The 21,907-nt window shown below is 33.9% G+C and overlaps 1 protein-coding gene across 3 annotated transcripts; it reads left to right on the top strand.

The window, feature by feature from the left end:
* LOC107644539 (protein RST1) lies at positions 6,885 to 20,686 on the top strand. 3 transcript variants are annotated; one of them, XR_001621359.2, is made up of 26 exons: positions 6,885 to 7,335; positions 7,897 to 8,181; positions 8,275 to 8,358; positions 8,449 to 8,725; positions 9,168 to 9,418; positions 9,639 to 9,822; positions 9,918 to 10,105; positions 10,254 to 10,354; positions 10,691 to 10,766; positions 11,081 to 11,212; positions 11,300 to 11,381; positions 11,480 to 11,552; positions 11,889 to 12,048; positions 12,139 to 12,269; positions 12,361 to 12,452; positions 14,827 to 14,918; positions 14,992 to 15,204; positions 15,316 to 15,393; positions 15,721 to 15,903; positions 16,550 to 17,446; positions 17,540 to 17,836; positions 18,302 to 18,949; positions 19,140 to 19,290; positions 19,476 to 19,594; positions 19,777 to 20,298; positions 20,386 to 20,686. XR_001621359.2 is itself a non-coding variant. In XM_016348419.2 (25 exons), exons 1-25 carry the CDS (start codon positions 6,958 to 6,960, stop codon positions 20,137 to 20,139), a joined length of 5,535 nt encoding a protein of 1,844 aa, XP_016203905.1. In that variant the 5' UTR covers positions 6,885 to 6,957; the 3' UTR covers positions 20,140 to 20,686. The 3 variants fall into 3 exon arrangements, 2 of the variants coding, with proteins under 2 accessions (XP_016203905.1, XP_016203906.1); XM_016348419.2 differs by having other exon boundaries at positions 19,777 to 20,686; XM_016348420.2 differs by lacking the exon at positions 6,885 to 7,335 and having other exon boundaries at positions 8,016 to 8,181; positions 8,303 to 8,358; positions 19,777 to 20,686.

Here is a 21,907-nt window from a genome sequence, read left to right as displayed (position 1 = left end):
AAAATTAAACCCCTTTTTTTTTCAAAAATTAATTAATGTCTTATTTTATTATTATTTTATCATTTTACTGACACTTTTGTTTTAAAAGATCTTAATCAACAATTCATTTACCGACCACAAATTATTAGCCCTTAGTTACAAGGTTAGTAGATATGGTTAAAATGTACTTCACTAAGGTAAAGTCCGAGCTTGGAAAGCACCCTCTCGTTGGATTTTTTTTGAAATAAAATAAAAAAATTAAAAAAAATATAGGTAGATAATGAAAATATTAAACAATGTGAACAATAGATATATCGGATGTTCAATTTATTAGGTGTGCGGATGATTATCTTAATATTAAGATTTAGATGAATAATTTGGATATAGTGCGTTTTTACTTTATTGGGGCCAATTTTAAAGCCCATTATTCACATTGTTCACAAAAACTATTGTCTACATAGCAAAGTCCATGTTTTTTTTTTATTTTATTGGGTCAATTCTAGAGTCCATTGTTCACATTATTTACAAAAGTCATTGTCTACTAAACAAAATCCAAAAAATTATTATTTTCCTAAACTTCATTTTTTAACGTTAATTTTTCAAATACAATTTTTCTAGTTCAGAGCAAGTTCGTTGTACTTCGGCAAATTCTATATTTTTTTATAGAGTTTGCATAATTTCTGGTGAACTCTCCTTCAAATTATAAAAAATGGTTAACTCAAATTTTTAAACTTTACAATGGACAATGACAACCATTATCATCGTTTTCAGAGTATATAGAAATACACAAGTGTACACAGAAATAAATCATATTTTTACAGGGAAAATAATGGTTTTTTTTTATTTATTATTAAAACTTGTTGAAGAAAGAGAGAAAGAAGACTTATGGTGAGAAACCAATATCTAGCTCTATCTAATATATCTCACATCCCCCCACAAACTTAGGGAGGCTTTTGTGCCAACCGAAGTTTGCTCTTGAACTTGCTAAATAGCAATGGAGATATGGGCTTAGTCATAATGTCTGCTACTTGTTCTAAGCCTGGAATATGAGTAACAGCAAGCTGTCCTTGAATCATCTTATTCCGTATAAAATATAGATTCAATTCAAAATGTTTTGTTCGCTCATGTAAGATGGGATTATAAGCTAATAATACAGTGGACATGTTATCACAAAATACTGTGGGAGATGAAGTGCAAGGCTGCTTTAGTTCACTAAGTAGGATTTGAATCCATATTAACTCAGAGAAAGTAGCTGCCAACACCCTGAATTCAGCCTCGCTGGAGCTTCTGCTAACAGTGGGTTGCTTTGAACATTTCCAGGAAATCAAGTTTGCTCCAAAGTACACACAGTATCCAGACACAAATCTTCTATCATCAACATCAGCAGCCCAATCCGAATCTGAAAAGTTAATTAAACAAAGATCGTGAGTCTTATGAAATTGAAGAGCAAGATCAACTGTACCTGCTAAATATCGAAGAACACGCTTTGCCGCCATCCATTGATCTTGACTCTGCTTTGACATGAATTGGCTGAGTTTGTTTATTGCAAATACGATGTCTGATCTTGTGACAGTGGCATATTGAAGTCTCCCCACAATTGATCTAAACAATGTAGGATCTCAAAAGGAGTACCTGTATTTGCCGATAATTTTGAAGAGCTAATCATAGAAGTGCTAATCGGTTTAGCATCTTGCATACCAACCCTGCATAATAATTCTTTTATGTATTTACTTTGATTAAGAGAAATTAAATTAGGTGAGTGAGTGACAGCCTCGATGCCAAAAAAGAAGTTTAAGTCCTCCAAATCTTTTAGAAGAAAAGTTGAATGAAGCTGCTTTAAGATAGAAGTGATTTCAGTGTCATTGTTCCCTGTCACTAACATATCATCAACGTATATAAGTATATAGATAGTAGAATTAGAAGAAAATTTCGTAAAAAGTGAAGGATCAGACTTAGTACAAGTTGAACCCAAATTGTTTAAGTGCAGCAGTAATGGTGAGGTACCAAGTCCTAGGGGCTTGTTTTAAGCCATAGATGACTTTGTATAATTTACATACAAGATGGGAATTTGAGTGTGTAAAATCTGGAGGCTGAGACATATAAATGGTTTCATTGAGGATATCATTTAAAAAGGCATTGTGGAAGTCATATTGTTTAACTCTCCAGCCTTTTGATAACGCAAGAGTGAGTATGATTCTTATAGTGACAGGCTTGATTACAGGTGAGAATACTTGATCGAAATCAATCCCAGCAGTTTGAGTATAACCTCTTGCCACAAGACAGGCTTTATGTCTCACAACCTGCTCCTGAGCATTTTTCTTCAAGGCAAATATCCATTTGCAACTAACTACCTTTTCATTTGGTGGAAGTTCTACTAAACTCCAAGTCTTGTGATGAACTGATGTTTTATGTTCTGCCAGCATAGCTTCCTTCCAGTGAGTGGATTGAAGAGCAGCTGTGACCGATTTTAAAAGATGTGGTATAGCAGAATTGTCATGAGTATCGATGCTGGCATGTAGCACTCTTGGTTTTGTACTTGCTGTCTTAAATATAGTTTGCATTGGATGAATATTATTAGGGACAATGTGATTGAGGGGTAATGTAGTATTATCAAAGGGCAAAGCATCCTCAATTGTTGAGATAGGAATTGGGTTAGTGAAAAATGAAGAAGGAATAAGAGAATTTTTATCAGGTACTGTATTAATGTCTTGATGACTCATTGAAGCACTTAGAAAAATAGAAGTAGAAGTAGACGGGCCTGCTATGAGGTCTGATTGGGTTGTTGTAGAGATAGAAAAATGATTCAATTGAGAGGGAGGAAGAGTGACAATAATTGGAAGCATCTCAGTAGTAGTGCCTGCAGCAGTAGTACTATCACAACTAGAATTGTTAGCAATAAAGAAACTATAGGAAGGAAATTTTTTCTCATGAAACACAACATCTCTGGATATAATAATTTTGCCAGTGGAGATCATGCATTTGTATCCTTTTTGAGTACTAGAATATCCAACAAAAATACACGGTTGTGATCGTATTTTTAATTTATGTTGATTATAAGGTCTCAAGTTAGGAAAACACAAGCAACCAAATATTCGAAGAAAACTATAGTCTGGAACATGATGAAAAAGAATTTGTTATTAAGAGAATCTCTCCTTTTTTTTTTCTCGTATGCTCATACACTTGAACCTTGCTATTTTATAGCCAAGGATAGCTAACTCTAGCTAATATATCTCACATTTATAATGAAAAAAATTCTTGTTAAATATGACTTATTCCTGTGTATCGGTGTATTTTTAGAGACGATGAAAATGGTTGCCATTGTCGTCAGCAATGTTGAAGAAGTCATGTCTGTGTATTTTTGTGTACTCCTATGTACTCTGAATACGATGATAATGACTTAAAAATTTGAATCCCGTGTATCTATTCTTAATATATAAAAGTAGATGGATAGGTTTACCCGCATTACTTTTAAGACAAATTTCTCCTCCTACTAATACTATGTCAGCAAAATCGCTTATTTGGCAAAATTTTAGAATCAACTACTCAATTTTTGCCAAATCAACTATTATTTCCAAATCAGCAAAAAAATAAAATATACAAAAAAATAAAAAATATCGGTAATTAGAAATTAATAGTATATAACTAAATTTGTAACCTACAAAGACATTTAATCCATATCCCTATATTTATTATATCTTACCGTTATAAACAATATAATAAGATAAATTCTTCACATACAAGTGTTTTTTTATACAAGTATTTACAAGTGCACATTCTTCTTTTTTTTTTGCTGCACGTTCTTCTTCCTCTTCCTTTTCTTCTTCTTCTTCTTCTTCTTCTTCTTTTCTTTCGTTTCTTGCCTTCTCTTTTTCCTTCTTCATCCGTTACTGCACGTTTTCACTGCACCTTCTTCTTCTTCTTGCTGCACGTTCTTCTTCCTCTTCCTCATCTTCTTCTTCTTTTCTTTCGTTTCTTGCCTTCTCTTTCTCCTTCTTCAACTGTTACTGCACGTTTTTACTGCACCTTCTTCTTCTTCTTGCTGCACGTTTTTCCTCATCTTCCTCTTCTTCTTCTTCTTCTTTTCTTTCGTTTCTTGCTTTCTCTTTCTCCTTCTTCATTTACGTGCTTTTATCTCTGTTTTCTTTCTTCGTTATTCTCGATTTCCATTGTTTTTTGACATCAAGCTCTAAAATCATTTTTGAAGAAGAAAAAGCAGCAGAAGACGAGGAGAAGAAAGAGTAAGAGTTCTGAATTATGCATAAGATGTACTTCAACGAATTTTGGGTGTATTTCTTAAATCCTTTGGGTGTAGTTTTGTAATCCTTTAGGTGTATTTCTGTAATCCTTTGGGTGTATTTCTATAATCGTTTGGGTGTATTTCTGTAACCGTTTGGATGTATTTTTGTAATCGTTTGGGTGTATTTATGTAATCGTTTGGGTGTATTTCTGAAGTTCTATTATCTTAAAATTTGGCAAGAAATTCGTTTTCATGGAGGAAGAAGAAGAAGAGTCATTTATAATGCATGGTGAGTAGCGCGCTTTGAAAACAGGAAGTGGTTGAATAACGTGCGTTTATTTACTCTTGAATGTGGGAGTGTAATGCGTGTTTTTTGTTGGGTTTGTGCCAACTTGTAAGACTTGTAAGCCAAAAAGAATTGTATGTGTAGCAGACCTCATACAATAAATTTGTAATTCCCAATAATTAATTTCTATAAATAACTGATTAAATATAATAAACATCTATATTACAAATGTCATAATAATATTATTAATCATAATAAATTTTACGTTACAAATATTCAAATTCCATACCATTTGACCAACTTATATAAGTCTCTTATCACTATTCTCTCAAATTACATCAAATTTAGCACAAAAAATTTATTTTCCAACTACACAACATCTCAAACTTACTCAATAGAGCATCATTCTTTGGACAATATTATCAAATAAACAGACCATTGGTTGATCAAAGTTTGCGTGGTTCGTCTATAAAAAACATTAACGCCCACAAATGAAGAGGAGCCACTTTGCTTAAAAATAATTATATTAGATGAAAAGGAGACAACTACATTTGTGGCACGTGTAATCAAACACCACAATATTAATAAGGTAACTCTATATACTTTTTATAATCCCATCTATCAAATCATTAGTTATTAACCAAATACTTATTTCATATCAAAGTGCTACAACTATTTGATGGCAAAGAAAAAAAAGTTGAACACAATTGTTTCAAATTTAATGACACTCTAAAAAATTAATGACATTGAAGTACCACCTCAATTGAAAAATTTGTCCAACCTTACACTTATATTTGAAGTTAAAGTAAATGATTTTAATCTCAAAAAAGGTTGTCAACAATACACTATTATTAAGATATTTATTCTAACCAAGAATATTGAACCTCAACACACCCATTACAACAAATAAAACGAGTAATACTAAAAAAAAAAAAATACTTATTCAAGACATCATTGTTATTTCATTGATTATAGGAACCAACTTTGCCAACACTTCACATACCCATCAAGAAATTAAAGAGAAAGAAACTCATACAAATTCAAGACACATCTTCGGACGAAAAATTTACATGCAAAAATAGAAAAAATTCATAAAGAACATGTCTTTACAAGAACCTACTATAGAAAGAAGAAATCAACAACTCTAACAACAATCAATAAGAAAAAGAGGACAAGGGCCACATAAGAAGACTAAGTCCATCAACTAAAACAAATGCAAAAATCAAATCACCAAATAAAAATATCACTTTATACAACTCCGACATCAAAAACTTTTGTACTACAAATTATTTTAAATAAAATACCTTTTAAATTTAACTTTAGTTTACACATATTTAATTTAATTCTACAAAATATAATAATTTTTAATATTTATTATATGTGGAATAAAAATATCTTTTTTATGGCGGTGTTTAATAGAAATGTCTTTATAGATATATTTTCTGGATGTGTCTCTTTATATATGTGTTTAAAATATAATAATTAATTATTGTTGACAAATAAATTGGCAGATAATATGTTGATACCTATACTTTTTCTTTTAGAAAAGATCGAAGGGAAGTTAGCGCGGTTATTATGTGAACTCAATACAAAATAACACTATAAGTACTGTTTGGATCAATAGAAAATGCAAGAAAGGTAAATGTAAGGAAAAATTCATTTTCCATTGATTGAATGACAATGGAAATTAGAAGAAAAGGAAAAATAGTGGCATGGGACCACCTCCAAGTTTTCCTCTCAAACTTGATGAAAATGGATGATAACTTTAAAATGAAAGTCAAATTATTAATTTATCCATAGTGTTAAAAAAAGTAAAAGAAAAATGAAGAGTATTAATGTAATTTTACTTGATTATGATTTTTTTCCTCTCATTTTTTCTATGGAAAAGTATAGGGTACCAATATATTATCTGCCAACTTCTGCCAACTCTTATTTATAATTGTGTTTCATGGAAGTGTGTTCGTGGATGTGTCTAATAATTAATATATTTTAAATACATATATAAAGAGACACATCCAAAAAATATATCTATAAAGAAGCTTCTATTAAACACAACTATAAAAAAAATATTTTTATTAGACACATCTACGAACACACTTCCATGAAACACAATTATAAATAAAAGTTGGCAGAAGTTGGCAGATATGATGTTGGTAACGTAGCGGAACCGTTTTTCTATTTATTTTTTCTTCATCTAAACAACATACAAAAAATCAACTTTTCTTCTCATTTTCTTTCCTTCCATTTTTTTTTCTTATTTTCTTTCCTTCTATTTTTCATTTTCCATCCAAACAAAGTGTAAAAAAAAAAAAAAATGTATTTAAAATATTAATATTGAAAAATGAGATTTTGAAAAATAATATATATATTTTTTATTTTATTTCAGTGAAAAATCTCACTCTGGTTTCTTCTTCTTCTCTGAATTTGATTCCTGGAGGTCGCAACACTTGACTCCATGGATTCCTACGACCCTCTTCTCGAAAAGACCCGACTCCCCCAACCTTCCCTCCAGAAATTCGCAGTGGCATCAATCTTCCAGAACATCCGATCCAACCCGCATTCCGACCCGGGAAGGCGTGCCATCTCCCAATGCCTCAATTCCTCTTCCCCTAACGTCGTCGACACTTCGGTCCGCGAGCTTTGCCGCCTCGTAACGGACTCCGTCGTCCCCCTCCAATTCGCCTTGCTGGAGCTCCACTCTGCCCTCGAAGGATCCCACCCGAGATTCGTCCCCGTTTTCGTCAAGGGTTTGGGCTTCCTTGTTCGTTACGGTTTCCAGAAGAACAATGCCACGTGGCAATTCTCCTCCACTGAAACGCACCCTTTCGTCAAGGTTTCTTCTCTCGTTTTCACTGCATCCGTTATGAGCTTCTTGATTGTTAATATAACAGCTCAATTTTGAATTATTATTATGATTATGAGTTATTTTGAATCAACATTTTAGTTTGAGTTCATAATTATTGGTATCTTGTGCCGCAAATGCCGTGTTAGTTTTGCAAGGGATTCTGTAAGAAATTCTGAGGAGTGTGTAGGTTTGTGCAAGTATCTGGAAAATGCAGAACACAATGCAACAGAGAAAATTTCATTTAGTTGGGTGTGTTAGACATGTGATAAAGTTAGTTGAATAGAATTAGCTGGTTGAGTAGAGATAATTATCAACCATGTGTCGCGTACAGAATACATGTTGAAATACAAAATAGTATGTGAAACAACACATGTATTTATAATTATTGAGACTGATATTTGGCATGCACATAGTATTTTTTGTTAGCTATTGGAACAATATGTCACATGTGCATAAAGCAATTAGTAAGCTAATGAAACTGACTTTACATTTTTTATCATCTCATTTCTGTAGTAAATATAGAATTAAGTGTGATTTGATATTTGTCAGGTGTTGTCTAGCTGTTCCGAAGTTCAACCTGAACTACTGCAGCAAGTGTTGATGTTTATGTTGCAAAATAAGCGACTGGGAATGGACGAAGTTTGTGAATTCTTGAGGCCATTGTTGAATTTCTCAATCATAAGATTATTAGTTTCCGAGTCATCTTCCACTTCATTTGCAATGCAACTGGTCTCATCTTTGGCTTCATTTTGTTGCTCATTTCCTTATGAGTCTATTCCTGTTTTTAGGCTCGTAGTTGGATGCCTCAAGTATCTTCCACACGAGACCTCAGAAGTAAGTGCAATTGTGAAAGAAGAACTGCTTATCTTGGGTTAAATAAGTTTTTAATGGTTATTATTTACTTTATTGCTTATTGGCTCTTCTTAGGACTACAATAAATTTGTATATATTGTAGAACACATGACGGAGGCATATATAGTGGTACTGAAGTCTCTGGCTGGAAAGAAATTGGTACGTACCTTGTATTCTTGTAATTCGCAGTCCACACTGGTGCTTATTGTTCTACCCTGTACTCATATTGTTCTTGGTCCCTGTCAACAGCTGATTACTGGGGCTCAAAACTCTTCTGTGGAATTTCTAGAAACAGTTGTTTCCCTGCTCACTTGTCTTAAGTGGTACCCAAGTGGTCACGAGCGCATCTTTGAATTATCAAGGCGCCTCTTATCTGTACAGAAGGATCTTGGGCTGCAATGGGTACCTGGTCTGTCATCGACTTTGGTAGCATTATTCACAATATTTGTTCAATCAGAACTTGAGCATGAACAGGCTTCAGTATTGAAACTTCTTCTCTTAATCCTGAAGTGGAAATATGATAGTGGTAAGTTTGCTATAATTGTCCTGATTTCAGAGTTTATTCATACATTCAAACTGAATATAATTGAAGTATGATTTTTTTTTAAAATTGTCAAGTTTCTTTTTAGAATCCTCGAGTTTCAAGTTAACCTAAGCCAATAACATTTGTATTTTGTAGACAAGGTTATGCACATAATATTGCTTTTGCATACTCTTTCTTCCTGGTGTGATGAACTCGGTTCAATTTTTTTGGTTGGTTGGTTTATTAGCTACTTGGCAGTATGCTATGTGTGGTTTATGCATGTTATCTTCCAGGATTCTGAATAGCCGTATATGGTTCTTTGATATGGGAGTAGCTATATCACTTCTTCCTGCTGTAATTTGCTCCAGCTCAAAATTTTAAAGTTATCCTGTATAATGACAATTTTTTTAATATAATTTGTTTATTATGATAATTACCCATGCAGATGATGCTATTAGCAGAACTAAATCCTCTCCAATTGAAGAGATTTTGTTTTTACTTCCCACTGTCAGCCTTATGTCTTCTCCTTCCAAATGTGTGAAAGGACTGGCTGCCGATTTGCTTCTTGTTTTGGAGAAGCTCCTTGTAAAAATGTTTGTGGTGCCAAACGATAAACCAATAACTGAGAAGGGAGCTCACTATCTAAGCACACCAGGAACTATACTTTCAAGACTTGTGCAACATCTGTGGTATCAGGTTCCTTTTTTTGGTTGTTGTCTGGCATTATTTTTTCCCCCACTCTCTATTCTCCTCCTTCCAACTTTCATTTAACACAGAATATAGAGATTAAAATGCTGTAGGTTGAATATTCATTTACAAGCTCTCCAATAGTGTAACTAGAATGACAGAAGTATAATAATGAGAATTATAACTAGTAATAATATAATTTAGAAATACTATCACTCTTCTGTTTCAGGATGGAGAATATTCTTCCAAAATCTTCCTTCTAAATTTGGTTTTGAATGGCACAAATGAAACCAAAATAATGCATGATAGACCAATATCTTGGGTTTCCCGTGTACGAGGGTTCTGCTCGTCAATTATTGACCGGCGAAAGTCTTCATTACCTCTCACACATTTTCAGGAAGTACTTTTGACTGGTATGAGACGCTAGCCTATGGGAATGGAGTTATTTGGCATTGTTTTGTTAGAAGGATGCAAGAGATTGATGTTATTTCAATGTATGCTCTTGCAGAGATGCCCTTGTTACTCAGTGCTGTTATTGGTGTTTTGTTGATTCATCCATCAATGGAGGCTGCTGCTGTTGATACTTTGTCTTCTATTGCCATTATGGATCCCAGATTGGGAGTTCCTTTGTTGCTAACCATTATGTTTTACAGCAATATATTCACAAGAAAAGATGTTGCTAGCCATGATATGTTGGTAATTTCTCCCTTCTTCACTGGCACTTATTGCTCGACATACTGTTCATTTGTCTCGATTATTTGTCAGTATGGTCCTTTATTTCGCTCTGTCTCTCTCTCTCTCTCTCACACACACACACACACACATTTTAAAACTGTTGTTGCAGCTAAAAATCTTGGAAATGCTGCCATCACTTGCTTCACATTCAGCAATGATTCCACTGGTAGTTCAAACTCTCTTGCCGATGCTTAACAAAGATGCAAAAGTGTGAGTACTCGATTAGATATTGAGAATAAATATTACTATTGTCGTAGTTTTGCCGTATGATATCTCATATCTGTTTATCTAGCATAGCAATAATGTTGTGCCATTGATGTCCCTTTTGACAATAAGTATCCTTTAGAAGAGTTGGTCCCAGTGATTGAAATTTGAGCTTCTATACATATTTAGTTGAAAAAAGGGACCACAATGACATTGAAAAACAATTTGTTTCATGAATAGTTTCTGCTATTCCTTTGTATAAATTAGAACTCTTACTACGTTCAATTACTCATTCCATCCAATTCAGGTTTTTATATTATTCTTTTTTAAAAAATTATGCAGCTCGTTATATGCTACAGCAACTCGATTACTGTGTCGAACCTGGGAGATCAATGATCGAGCTTTTCCAAGTTTGCAAGTAAGTTTCTAATCCAGTCTACACAGTCAATACTTTAGGCAGAGACAACTCTTTTAGTCCAAAAGAAATGGAACTGGTAGCATAATGAGTTAAACTTGTATTTGCAAGGTTGAACAAATTGAATTATTAGTTCCATTGACTAACTCTATTATTTATGGAGACTGCATTTTCCAGAGTCCACAATTCAGATTCAAAGGGCTCTTGCACAAAGTAGTATATTGGATATGAAATTGTCACTATACTATCCCTTTTGTTTCTTTGAAGCTTACTCTATCAAAATTACCTTAATTATTTTATATTTTCTCCATGTTTAGGGTGTTTTGCTTCCCAAAGGATTCACTGATTTCATGTCAGAGAGAGCTATCTGTATAAGCATGGCTGCTTCCATTCGAGATATTTGCTATAAAAGCCCTGATAGGGGTGTTGACCTTATCTTGTCTGTTTCGGTATGCCCTACCTGTATATTGTTTTCTTGATTCTATCCTTCAATGCATGCTTTTCTGGCAATCATGGTCTTATGTTCAAATATACAGACTTGCATTGAGAACCCAGATCCTGTAATTAAAGTTCTTGGTTTGCAAGGACTTGCCCACCTTTGTGAAGCAGATGTGATCGGTACTGTCAACTTTGTCTTTGAATTACATCTTCTGGAATAATACAGTATCAAGACGTATTAAAGCATTTTAATGGGATATGCTGTGTTTTTTATTTAGATTTTTACACTGCATGGGGTGTCATTGCCAAGCATGTGCCAGGATACCATTCTGATCCTGTTCTTGCACATAGGTAAGCATGTCTAAGGTTCTAAGCATATGCTTGTATTTTTTTGACTTGTACTATACCAGTGATGGGGGTATTTTTATTTTTATTTTTTTTCCAAAAATAGTTGACAGGCTAAACAGAATAGTTTTTACCCTGGGCTTTTGCATCCCAATTCTTATCAAGTAGCATTGACAAATTTGGTTCTGTCTACTATTGGAAACCTTGTTCTTCTTTTAGCTACTAGATTTGCATTAGAATGGTATTTCAAATTAATTCTATTTTCCCTCTTGAATTTCATGTTAAATTGTAATCCTTTTGTCTCAACAAAGAACACTTCCTCATAATTTGCTGTCTTTGCAGCATTTGCTTTCTTTTAAGGTGGGGTGCAATGGATGCAGAAGCCTATCCAGAAGCATCAAAGAGTGTGGTGCAAATTATTTGGGGCGTAGCTACCTCTAGTCAGGAGGCCCAGTGGGCTAAAGCTAGAGTTTCAGCCCTGGAAGCTCTTTCCCAATATGAAGTATACTTTGCCTGGTTCTGAATGTATGGAATGTTGTTATTTTAGGAGTTATACTTTCTCCATTAATATTGTTATATTACCATTTTCCAGGTGTCACAGCTTGAAAAAAGTATTGCAGATTTTAAAAAAAGAACTTTGGAGCTGTTTGTTTCTGAGACCTGTCCCAAAATACTGAAGGTCATGGAGGATTTTCAAGTCAAGATAATAACACATGAGCACATGTAAAACATCATATCCTACAATACCTTTATTAATCTGATGAATGGATAATATGATTAACTTCATTAAAATTTTGTGTTTTTTTTGTTTTAGAAATCGCCGACGATTGGTCAAGGAGAAAAGAGTTTCAGGAAGTAAGATTGAGAAATTGGTGGATGTACTTCCACAGGTTATATTCTCTTCAGGTATGGCAGTATTAGCTTTCCATTTTGTCTTCTTCTTAATAAGAATTCCATGGCATGCTTACTAGGAAGATCCAAAAAGGGGTTAAAAAGGAGTTGAAATTCCTAAATGGTGTTCCTTTTTCTTTTCCCTGTGACTTTTACGTTTGCATTTTTAATTCAGAAGATAATTAGAAATAAATGTATTTTGAATTTTCTGAAATCTAAATGGAGTACTAGAGTGGTTGTAGCTAAGTTGAAGAAATGACAATGCAGAAAAAAGGGGTCAATATTTCCTTTAGTGCGGTGGCAGAAAATTTGCTACTTTATATTTTGGGCAAAGTATTATTTTTGTTCCAAATGTTTGGAATAAGTATCAATATTGTCCCTAATATTCTTAGTCCTAATTGTGTCTTAAACATTTCAAAAGTGACTCAATGTTTATCATAACCATTAACTCCGACAAAAATTACTAAGTGATGACATATATTAATATATTATTAAATGTTGCATGTGGCAAACTCTAATGATATACAATAGTAAATAATTTTTTTAGAAAAGTTAAAAAACAATAAAATTAAAAAAGAAAAATTAAATTATAAAAGATTAATAATATTATTGGTTTTTTCCTCATTGCCAATCGTCATCGTGCTATATAACCCCATATTCTTCTCTTCTAAATTGCTGAATGGGGTTTGAGAAGGTATATCTTCATTAAAATTTTGTGTTTTTTTTGTTTTAGAAATCGCCGACGATTGGTCAAGGAGAAAAGAGTTTCAGGAAGTAAGATTGAGAAATTGGTGGATGTACTTCCACAGGTTATATTCTCTTCAGGTATGGCAGTATTAGCTTTCCATTTTGTCTTCTTCTTAATAAGAATTCCATGGCATGCTTACTAGGAAGATCCAAAAAGGGGTTAAAAAGGAGTTGAAATTCCTAAATGGTGTTCCTTTTTCTTTTCCCTGTGACTTTTACGTTTGCATTTTTAATTCAGAAGATAATTAGAAATAAATGTATTTTGAATTTTCTGAAATCTAAATGGAGTACTAGAGTGGTTGTAGCTAAGTTGAAGAAATGACAATGCAGAAAAAAGGGGTCAATATTTCCTTTAGTGCGGTGGCAGAAAATTTGCTACTTTATATTTTGGGCAAAGTATTATTTTTGTTCCAAATGTTTGGAATAAGTATCAATATTGTCCCTAATATTCTTAGTCCTAATTGTGTCTTAAACATTTCAAAAGTGACTCAATGTTTATCATAACCATTAACTCCGACAAAAATTACTAAGTGATGACATATATTAATATATTATTAAATGTTGCATGTGGCAAACTCTAATGATATACAATAGTAAATAATTTTTTTAGAAAAGTTAAAAAACAATAAAATTAAAAAAGAAAAATTAAATTATAAAAGATTAATAATATTATGGGTTTTTTCCTCATTGCCAATCGTCATCGTGCTATATAACCCCATATTCTTCTCTTCTAAATTGCTGAATGGGGTTTGAGAAGGTATATATTCTCTGGTAGTATTCTTGATGTGGTTAAAGATGGGAATAATATTGAGTCACTTTTGAAACGTTTGAGACAAAATTGATACTTTACCCTTTGGTGTTTATGAGCCGAGTGAAACCGGGTTTGATATGACCCAGACCCGGCCCGAAATATATACCGGACCTATTTGTTATACTCGAACCCGGCCCTAGACTCGAACCTGGCCCTAGACCTGATGAAACCTACACACTTTCGGGCCACGATTATACCGGGTGAAAACCGGGCCGTTAACATTACATTACCTTGATACCTTCTTGTAAGCTAGCATGTGAAAATATCCAAATTTTCAGGACTCCAACCATTATTTGACATGGTAAAATTCACTTAGAAAAATATAACAAGAACCAACCATTCTCTAAAAATAAAGCATAACCACAATCAATACTAATATTTTCTAATAGCACCAAATATTTAATTCAATACAAATAACAATATTATGCATTAGTCTAAAGTCTTATGCATTTTAAACATAAAACATTAACTTATAGTCTTATAATGACTAATAACACAAAATATTAAGGTTTACAATACTTAAATTCCACATAAGAATAGTCATCATCCATCACTAATAACACAAAATATTAATTATGTATGATGACCGGGCCACCGGGCTAATTGCGGATGGCCCGAGCCATTGCCCGGACCCGACCCGAAATAATGACCGGGTCTATTTTTGAGACCCTTACCCGACCCTAGACCCGGTAAAATCACACCAAATTAGCCCGTAAAATGTTCGGGGCCGGGCCGGATCTTCGGGTCAGGCCGGGCCATGCACACCCCTAGTCTAATGTATTAATTTGGTCCTTGTTTGAATATGCTCTGACACAGACTTCCGATTTGCAGGTAATACTAGTGAAGCTAGAAAATTGCCTGGTGCAGCTTTGTTATCTTTTTCTTTTACTCCTAAAGACGTGAAAGCCTATCAGGAATCAAAAGTAAGATGTCAAAAGATTAGCTATATTTTTTTAGAATTGGCTTCACTTTTAGTCTGATATCATAAGTATTCAGAGGCTAAGAGATGTACATGCTGGGTATGGAAATGCTCTAGTGGAAATGGCTTCTTCTCTTCAGCTCTCAAGAAATATCATGCTTGCACTTATGGCGCTGCAATCGTGGAAAGGCTTTGTGCGACGTTGGATGAAGGCTTACATTGCGTCCTATGATACAAAAGCACAGACTGTCCTAGATAAAACGTCTAAAGCTGCCAGTGATATTTTAAAGGTTTAGCTTAATGTTGTTATGGATATCCTGTTTGCTCAAAGTTCAGCTATATGCAAGTTTTACACAAATTTATCTTATTACATGTTCTTTTCTGTTTTTTATTTTGTGCAGAGAATGATGGCACTAGCAGATGAAGCTATACCTAGAGCTGCTGAAAATATTGCACTGGCTATTGGTGCACTCTGTTTGGTGAGAAACTTTCCATAGTTATGCACACTTTTTCTTTTCCCTCAAGTTTTGCTCCACTGCTGCCTGTTGGCATCTCAATAAGCCATTGGTAGGATTATCAAACTTCTGATTATGTGGGTATTAACAATGACTTGACTTAAATTTTGCAATATAAATGATCATTTGCAGTGATTGAATTATTTGGATTTAACTTATTTGTATACAATAAATTAAAAAAAAAATCCCACAAAAAATTATTGCCTATAAAATAATCACAAACCATTAAAGAAATAGCAAGTCTTGTGTGATAAGCACCAGATTGTTATGAGATTTGGCTTTTCTTTTTAGGTTTTGCCTCCATCTGTTCATACTGTTAAATCTGCTGCTTCAAAGTTTCTCTTGGAGTGGTTGCTTCAGCATGAACATGAACACCGTCAATGGTCTGCTGGAATTTCTGTTGGATTTATCTCAAGTTGCCTTCATGTAACTGATCATAAACAGAGATATCATAACATCACAGGACTTCTTGAGGTGCTTTTTTCCCCCCATTCTTGTTTGAGTATTTCTATTGTATCATTATTTTCTCTTTCTGAAAAAAAAAGGTTATGTTTAAGAAAATATTTTTGGAAACAAAACCTATTCTAATACGAAAAGAATAGCAGTTTTAGGTTAAGAATGCTCTAAATATGTTAGATGTAATGCAAGTGTTTGCAGCAGTCTTTTAACTCCACCTTCTCCCTTGTCTTTGCTTTGTGATTCAAATAAAAACTTCATGGCGAAAAGAATTCAAACCTGTATGACATTATACACATGCTGTAGCATACTTGGGGTCCTGTTCACCTTTGTAGTAGGGTCAAGGGTGCATGAATAGGGAGTTGAAGAACACCATTGGATATATGTGCTGTGCAGTAAGAGAGGCTAAAAAATGCAGTTTTTCTAAGGGGTCCCATCATTTTTTCCAAGTTAGGTCCAAATCACATGGATGAGTTGTGAGGGTTGATTGAAGACAAGAGGTGATGATGTGTAAAAAAACTTGTCACTGATTTGGTAGTTGACTTCTGTTATTGATTTGACAGCTTTCTTATGAGTTACGAGGTTGTATTTAGAAGTGTAGTTGTACACATACATACACTCTTCCAGAGGGATTTTTTGAAAAAAAAAATCTGCTTTTTTCCAGGTCCTTTTTGCTAGCAGAAGTTCCCTTGTAAAAGGGGCATGTGGTGTTGGATTGGGTTTATCATGCCAAGATCTTCTTACCAGGGTTGAAGCTGCTGATAACTCCACTGTTGAAAATGAAGCTAACATGGTTCCAGAATCTGAGTTGCTAGGAAAAATTGTTACAGCCTTAGCTACAGTGATACGTGAAGGAACTCGATCTTTGTCTGTTGTTTTGGACAGTCTATGCTCATGCTTTCCACCTGGTTCTCATGAGGTGAATGCTAAGGTACTTGAACAATCATTTAGTAACACTGAGGATTTTGAAGAAGATATATGGGGTGTTGCTGGTCTGGTTCTTGGTTTGGCTACTTCCATTAGTGCAGTATACAGAGCTGGAAATTTAGAAGCTGTTCTCAAGATTAAAAGCTTGGTATTATCATGGATTCCATATGTGAATTCACTAGTTCTGAAGACTAGTTCCCATGGGGAAGAATCTGCGATTGTTTTAGCACTAGGGTCCTGTCTTGCACTTCCCACAATAGTTGCTTTTTGCCAGAGAATGGAATTGATGGATGATACTGAGTTGGACCAAATTGTGGTTGGCTTTAAAGAGTTTATTTCTGACTTAATCTCTGTGAAGAAGTCTGGCATTTTGCACCAGAATTTAATGATGGCATCATGTGTTGGAGCAGGGACGGTGCTTTCTTGTATACTTAATGAAGGCGTTCACCCTGTTGAGGCCGAAAACATTAAAGGTTTGCTGGAACTGTTCAGGAAATGTTACTCCAACCCTTTCCCTTTTCTGGTCCATCTTGGTGGTATGCTAGGAGTTGTTAATGCTATGGGAGCTGGCGTAGGGATTTTGGTCCATGTGGATTTTCCAAATTACACCAAGCAAACTGATTATCAGAAGAAGGTAATTTACTAGCTGCTATCTTTCACACATATTTGTTAATATTTGGTTTTGTTCCTTGTTTCATATCTTAACATCCCTCCATGTTAACAACAGGATTCGTCTTTTGTTGTGGGTCCTCTTTTAACGAGTTCTGTTGTTGAACCATACTTAACATCTTTGGTGCAAGAAATTTTTCTCGTGGCACAACATTCTGATAATCATCAGCTACAACAATATGCTTCCTGGGTACTTGGCTTCCTTCGACATCATTTATGGTCCAAGGAACATTTGGGTATTGAAAGTGATAATAATGTAGCGGAAACTACTTCAAAATCTGTTTCTCAAAGTGTTTCTGAGGACAATGTGGTTTGGAAACTCAGTTCGTGGCTTATGGATTTCAAATACACTGTGGTAGATCTCTTACCTTTATTTTTGCAAATTATTCTGGAGTTCTTAAGCTTTGAAATATGCAATTCCTTCTTCAGATTTTGTAAACTATGTCATATTTATTTCTAGTGCAATTAATCATTCACTTGAAGGTAGTTTTGGGTTTGAAGTTATAGTTTGTGTAAAAAATCATGTGGCATTTCACAGAATTAGCTCAAATTATTCACAAGTGATATGTTCAAACTGAATTGTTTTTCCTCCATTTGATGTGAAATAGCCATGATAACATCATTGAATGCCAATCCATTGTGATAACTGTATCTGATCATTCTATTTTACTTTTCATTCCAGATTTAGGTAAGGACTCTTTATATTTGATAGAATTGCAACATACATTCTAAACTTGCCAACTCTATTCATGTTCACTAAGTTTTATATTTTGTTCGTTTCTTCTGATTGTTCTCATTTTTTTTCGTTATCTATTCTCAGCCAGGTACTATTGTACATGTTGTTACAGTTGTTGCTGTATTAAGGTGCCTTTCTAGAGCTCCCAGATTGCCTAGTTTGGATTGGGGAGCAATTACCAGGCGTTGTATGAGATACGAGGCCAAAGTTGTCGAATTGTTGCAAGCAGATTCTGCTTTTGAGATGGGTACTCTTAGGGAGCAATGCGTACAGTTTGCATTAGCTCACGCAAATCAATTTGATTCACTCCTAACTTTTCTTGATGAGCTATCTGATTTCTCTAGGTTCAGGACACTTGAAATAAACCTGCAGTCATGTCTGCTAATTCATCTTGCAGACTTTGTAAAAGTATTTTCAAGCTCCAGGCTTGAAAAACTTTTTGGTGATGTAAATAATCATTTGTCTTCATTTACCTCGTGTGAAAATTCTGGCAGCTTGTTACGTATTTCATGCTGGAAGGGTCTTTATGAGTGCCTAGATGAAGTTTCTGTGGGCACTTCTGATCACATTTGCCTTGTTGAGAGGTGCATGGAAGTTCTATTTACTTTATTGCCACTTATGCAATCTTCTGGCAGTATAGTGTCAGGCAATGTTAGTTCTGCAGAGGAGTGGGCTGAAGCAGTAAGTTGCTTAGGGAGGGCTCCACAGAGTTGGTTATTGGATTTTCTGAAGGTATGGATACATGAACTGTCTCTTTATCAGCTTTTCCTTTTGAGAATATTATTTACTGTTTCATGCCTTATGCATGCTGATGTTTTGCAGTTAGTTCAGCTTCTTTCGCACTAAGTTTAGTGACATTAAGCTTATAATATATCAAAGGTCTGTTTGAACTTGTGACCTAAGCAATCATTTACAAACACAGGTTTCATATGAGGAGTTTGTTCATGGTGCTGTCCAATCTGTTGATGTGCGAAAGAAGGTCCTTATGAAGATCAAGCTAGTGAAGAGTCATTCTCTTGCACTTGTTGAACTTGGAAAAATGAAATCATATGTATTAAACTCCAAAATCCAAGGTAAGTTTTCTGCTACGGGACCCAATGTTAACACTTTCTAGAGCACAGGAAAACAGATCAATTTAGGGTTAAGCAGTTAATGGTTCTTAATTGAGTTAGAATTGCTACTTCTATTTGGAACTTGGAGGCATGTTAAGCTTGGATGTGTTCATTTTAAATGTCTGCCAAAATTTCATATTTTGCAGGATTCTGGGATGTACTCGTTGAAGTTGCAGCAGCTTTGCAGCATGCAGATGGAAGTATTAAAAGACAGTGGCTTATTGACACAGTTGAAATTAGCTGCGTATCTAGTTTTCCTTCCACGGTAGGACCTGATAGTCAATGCTAATGTCTTCAGAAATTAACGTATTTTTGTGATCATACATTTGATATTTTTGTGTTTAAAATTATACTTAATTGGAGAACAAAATGTTGTTGAAATTGTACAAGTTGAATTTGTTATGATTCTTATTCCATTTACAATAAATCTCCTTATTTACTCTGCAGGCATTTCAGTTTCTTGGTTTGCTATCTGCCACCTGCTGCAAATATATGCCCTTTATGATCGTTGACCAACAAACGGTGCTGAACGATCTACCAGTCATCCTTGTGTCTCTTCTTGATGACAAGAGCTGGGATGTTGTTGCAGAAACAGTTGTTTCCCATCTCTTTTTGTCAGCCGAACGCATATACCAATGGGCAATTCAGATAGCAGATGGTTCCTATGTTCCTGGTTCGCAACCCATTGATGAGAGTGAGAATCATGGCGCTGATTCTCTGCTGCAAGTGGTGCATCATACTTGTGTACTACTCAAAGGCTACTTGCCATTAGAAAAGCAGGTTCGGCTCGCCAGCATGGTTATCCCCTGAGATTGGAACTACATTCTTGAAGATGAAAGGAATATGTTGAAGCTAAATCTGAAGTGTGTTCTTTGTAAATAATTTGCATAAAGGAACACAACAGCATGGCAACGGCACAATGTTCTTGGCATGAGAATTTGCACCATTCCATTGTGCTTTTTTCTCAAGGTTAAACTCATAACAAGCTTACAAGATTATGTCTTTAAATCGAGTTTGTGTTAATCTTTAAGATTCAAATTTACTTCCATGGTTTAGGTGAACTCTGGAGTTTGATAGAGGACAGTATTGGGTGGAAGTCAACCGTCTCAGATGTTTCTTGCAAAGCAAACAGCTGATTATGTACAGTTTTGGTTGTCCAATGTACTAAAGCTAACCAGAATGCATGTTGTACCATTCCTTGTTTCTATACAAGCATGCTGTACATTGTAAGATTTGGATGCAATGGTTAAAATTCTAGATGTTAGTATATTTTACATTCATCTTTTACATTGTTTGTTTGTGGGGGGTGGATAGTTTTGAACTTGATGGAATGAATATGTAGAGATTCAGATGCTAAGGTCTCTGCGGATGGGTTGCCATGATTAGAGTTACGTTAAGATTTCTCCTTTACTGCCACTAGAAGATAATGATAATAGGAACTAGTAATTTTAACCATTTTTTCATCTTATTGATACTAAAGGGAATAATAAACTTATGTTCGAACCAAAATCATTAAAAGTGTCTTTGGATCAAGGAATTTTAAAAGCGAATGTAATTTTTTGCGATATTTAAAAATTTTGTTCAAATAATTTGTTTGGATCTAAAAAAGTTTTTTTTTTTTACTCATAAAAATTCAATAATACATGAATATCATAAAATAAGAATGGTTAGTTGGTTACGTCCGTGTAAATTCTTTTATTGTATATGAATTGTGGTTTAAAACAAGAAAATGAAAATGTAAATCTCTAAACGGTTTTGGTTTAAATGGGAAAATGACATAAATCGTGGTTTTGTTCTAAAATCTTAGTTCAACCAGAAAAGCAATAAATATTGGTTTTATTATATATGCCTCAATGGTGAAGGTATATTTATGGTTGAAGTGTTTAAATTAAATTTAATCCAATTATAATTGGTAAATTAATTTTTTAGGAAAAGATATTATGACATTGTTTCAAGATCGTAAACAATGGTGGTTTTTTTACTTAAATTACATTTCATAAATATCAAATTAGTTGTTTTTCATTTTTCTACTTGTTTTATTCATTTCAATGACAATTTTCACCACTCAAACATGGGCTCATATTTTGTAGAAACTATTTATTTCTATAATGCAGAAAATATTATGAACAAATATTAACCAAAAAAATATGGAAAAAGGAAAAGGAGAAAATTCTATAAATGATTTTTTAATGGTGTTATATATCTAGGTATCAAACATGTTAGGTGTATACTAAAATCAATTACCAAAATAAACCACTAGTATAGTATACATATTGAAATACAAAATATAAATTAAAAATGAATTAAACTACACAATAAATATATGGTAAATAATTTTAGTATACAAAGAAATGACATTTTTGTGTGTGTATACATATACATATATATCATTCGTCCAAACACACGAATAGATATCTTTATTTTTAACTGATTTGGTTAAACCAAATAGATTTTTATCTGAAAGTTTCGCAATATTTCATTGATTGGTGCAATAATGCAATCTGTCTCCTCAAATTTATTCTCATTCAATTTTTGAGGTTCACTAAAATTGATGTATCTAAGTAAATGCATCTAGATA

The sequence above is a fragment of the Arachis ipaensis genome, chromosome B05 (genome assembly GCF_000816755.2).
Source record: "Arachis ipaensis cultivar K30076 chromosome B05, Araip1.1, whole genome shotgun sequence".
Lineage (NCBI taxonomy): Eukaryota > Viridiplantae > Streptophyta > Magnoliopsida > Fabales > Fabaceae > Arachis > Arachis ipaensis.
The sequence above is the reverse complement of the archived record's forward strand: the minus strand, read 5'-3'. Positions and strand labels throughout refer to the sequence as shown.

Bases quoted from the DNA above. Each gene is read 5' to 3' on its own strand.
- LOC107644539 (XM_016348419.2), top strand. From the start codon at position 6,958: ATGGATTCCTACGACCCTCTTCTCGAAAAGACCCGACTCCCCCAACCT. The intron at 8,726-9,167 runs GTAAGTTTGCTA...TTACCCATGCAG, and splicing joins GAAGTGGAAATATGATAGTG to ATGATGCTATTAGCAGAACT. The intron at 11,382-11,479 runs GTACTGTCAACT...TTTTTTATTTAG, and splicing joins TTGTGAAGCAGATGTGATCG to ATTTTTACACTGCATGGGGT.